Source organism: Diorhabda sublineata, chromosome 5 (assembly GCF_026230105.1).
Source record: "Diorhabda sublineata isolate icDioSubl1.1 chromosome 5, icDioSubl1.1, whole genome shotgun sequence".
NCBI classification, from domain to species: Eukaryota; Metazoa; Arthropoda; class Insecta; order Coleoptera; family Chrysomelidae; genus Diorhabda; species Diorhabda sublineata.
This window is the reverse complement of record NC_079478.1, coordinates 15,662,309-15,665,041: the sequence shown is the minus strand read 5'-3', so window position 1 is coordinate 15,665,041 and position 2,733 is coordinate 15,662,309. Positions and strand designations below refer to the sequence as shown.

At 34.6% G+C, this 2,733-nt stretch overlaps 1 protein-coding gene across 1 annotated transcript; it reads left to right on the top strand.

Moving 5' to 3' along the window:
- The first annotated feature begins 1,394 nt into the window (after positions 1-1,394).
- On the top strand, positions 1,395-1,967 carry LOC130444431 (craniofacial development protein 2-like). Its single transcript, XM_056779554.1, has one exon. It carries the CDS (start codon positions 1,395-1,397, stop codon positions 1,965-1,967), a length of 573 nt encoding a protein of 190 aa, XP_056635532.1.
- The last annotated feature ends 766 nt before the right edge of the window (positions 1,968-2,733 follow it).

Below are 2,733 nucleotides of genomic sequence, written 5' to 3'. Positions count from 1 at the left end.
CACAGGTTTCTATAAGGACATTGAAACTAGAATATAGATATCAAAGACAGTAGAATATTTACACGATAGTTAACTACTTTTAAAGCTTTCGGGAAAACTTTTATATTAAACTCCCCGTTAATTAATCATATGAAAAAAAATTTCAAGCGACAAGTAGCTAGTTTATCTGAATTTAATGATAAATACTGTTTCTGTTGACAAACAATCGGAACAATATATTTTTATCTGGCATTAGTAATGATAATAACGAGATATACATGCTTGAAATGAAAAATCCCAACTAAATCTGATAGCTACTTCATATTCTACACCCAAAACTAATGAAGAACCGAAATGACTGTTGGCCTGTATTAAGAATTTACGTTAAAAATTGTAAGGAAGACCCAGTACTCATTCAAAGCAACAAGTTATCGGATTTAGGAAGATTTGTAAATGTTACTTGACGAAAAAGGTAATTGCTTGTTCATTCAAGCCTTCTATATTAATTTGTTGGAAATACAAAAGTCGTGTCAATTATTCAGAATGTATACCTAAATAACAAAAATAATTGTTGTTGCTTCTAAATATAATTGTGACAGTGAAATAAATGGGAAATAGTTCAATTTTTACTTTCACTTATTATTCATTACACGTTGTATACATAAGGTTGTTACACTATGTTGATTGAAAGTCTATTTTTGTAGGAGTAATGAACTTTTTAATTTGAAATAAATGAATAAAAGAACGATTTATCGACGAATCGATAGAAGAATATTTATTAATAATTTTGTAGTAATTAATGGCTTGTGGTTAAGTTATTTTGTGTGTTTGTAATAGTTTTTTCTATAGAAATGGAATGCAATTGTCAAGAAACATGATTTAATATAGGTTAAAAATGTATCTGATTTTGCTCATAGCACCATATATGAGCATTATCCCGGCTTAAGGAGACCCAGAGTTGTCGTCTCTGACCTCACTTAGGCAAATCTCAGCAGGCGCGTCCAAGTCGCGGGGGTGGGCCCGACTCAAAAGAGTCGGTGGCTAAGTTCTACTGGGGACCCAATGTTGCGGGGTATAACGCAATCCCCTACCCAGGGATACGGGTGAAGACCACACCGGCGGAGAAGGCGAAGAAGAAGAACTTCAGCTCGTCGGATCCGGCGCAAGTGGCAACCCTTGCTTCTAGGGTTAATAAAAGAGGAAAGTGGGTAGATAAAACTCATTAGCTGCAGAGAAAGCAATTTATCTAGGAGAAGGCACTCCGATTTAAAACCCTGGTCCTCCAGGTTGGGGGTTGAGGCGTCGGGCCAACACCTCGATACTCGTAAAAACGAATAAAGGTTAAAAATCCCATTCAAAAGCCTCGGAATAGAAAAAGTAAAAAATTAAGACGACCAAAGCAACGGAAACGGAAAATGAATTTAGGAACATGGAACGTACAAGGCCTCTCCACCAAAATCAATGAAGTTCTACGAGAAATAAGACAACTAAATATGGATATAGTGGTGCTAACGGAAACAAAGAAGAAAGGACAAGGTTCAGAAAATCATTATGATCACTTCTATTCGGGAATATCTAAGGACAAACGAGCTCAGAAAGGAGTATCTATATTAATTAAGAAAAGTTTAAGAAAATACGTGTCATCGTGGGAAGCAGTCAATCAACGAATTATCAAAATAAATATAGCTATTTGCGGAAACAAAACGACAGTCATAGGAACATATGGGGTAAATGAAGACGACACAGTAAATAACAAAGATGACTATTTTGAATGTTTGTCCGAAGAAATTTCTAAAGTAGGCACCTCAAGAGAGGTAATTATCCTAGGAGACCTAAATGCAAGAACAGGCAAGAAAATAGACGATCAGATAGTAGGAAGATTCGGGGAAGAAGTAACAAATGATAATGGAAACAGACTTATTACATTATGGCCAACAAAATACATTAAAAATACTGAATGGCTTCTTCCAACACAAAATGATACATAAATACACATGGGTACAGCATAAACGGGACTTAAGATCTATTATAGACTAAATAATAATGAGACAAAACACAAAAATTAGAATACAGGATGTTAAAGTACAAAGAGGGGCAAACTGTAGCAGCGACCACTTCTTACTTAGAACAAAAATTTTACCTTTCATGCAGATAAATAAAATAGAAAAACAGCAACAAGAAAAAGCATTTGAAATAAAAATTAATAGATTCAATCTAAATAGCTTACAAGAGGAAAGTGTAAAGAACTTATATCAAAAACGTCTAGATGGAAAACTGGTACAGGAAAATTTTGACAACCCGGAACAACACTACAGCTTTATCAAAAGAAGCATGATTGCTGCAGCGGAAGAAGCCTTGGGAAGATCCGATAACACTAGAAGACCAAGAACGTACTGGTGGGACAAGGAAATTGAGGATCTCATAAACAATAAGAAAGTAAAGTTCTCCAAGTTTCTATGCACGAAAAATGATAATGATAAAAGAAATTTTAAAGAAGCACAGACAAAAGTAAGAAAAGCTATAACAAAAAAGAAAAACGAGACATGGGAAAAGACCTGCACTCAAATAAACACCTACCTAGGAGGCAGCAGAAACACAGAAAGTTGGAAAACCTTAAAATCTCTTCGAGAAGATAGATCAAATAATCTTATATCGCCAATAACATTAGAAAAATGGGATGAGTACTTCTCTAAATTGTTTACAGAAACAAGACCAGAGTTCAAAAATCAAAAACAGGACAATATAAACATCATC

Coding starts and splice junctions, on each gene's coding strand:
- LOC130444431 (XM_056779554.1), top strand. CDS start 1,395: ATGAATTTAGGAACATGGAACGTACAAGGCCTCTCCACCAAAATCAAT.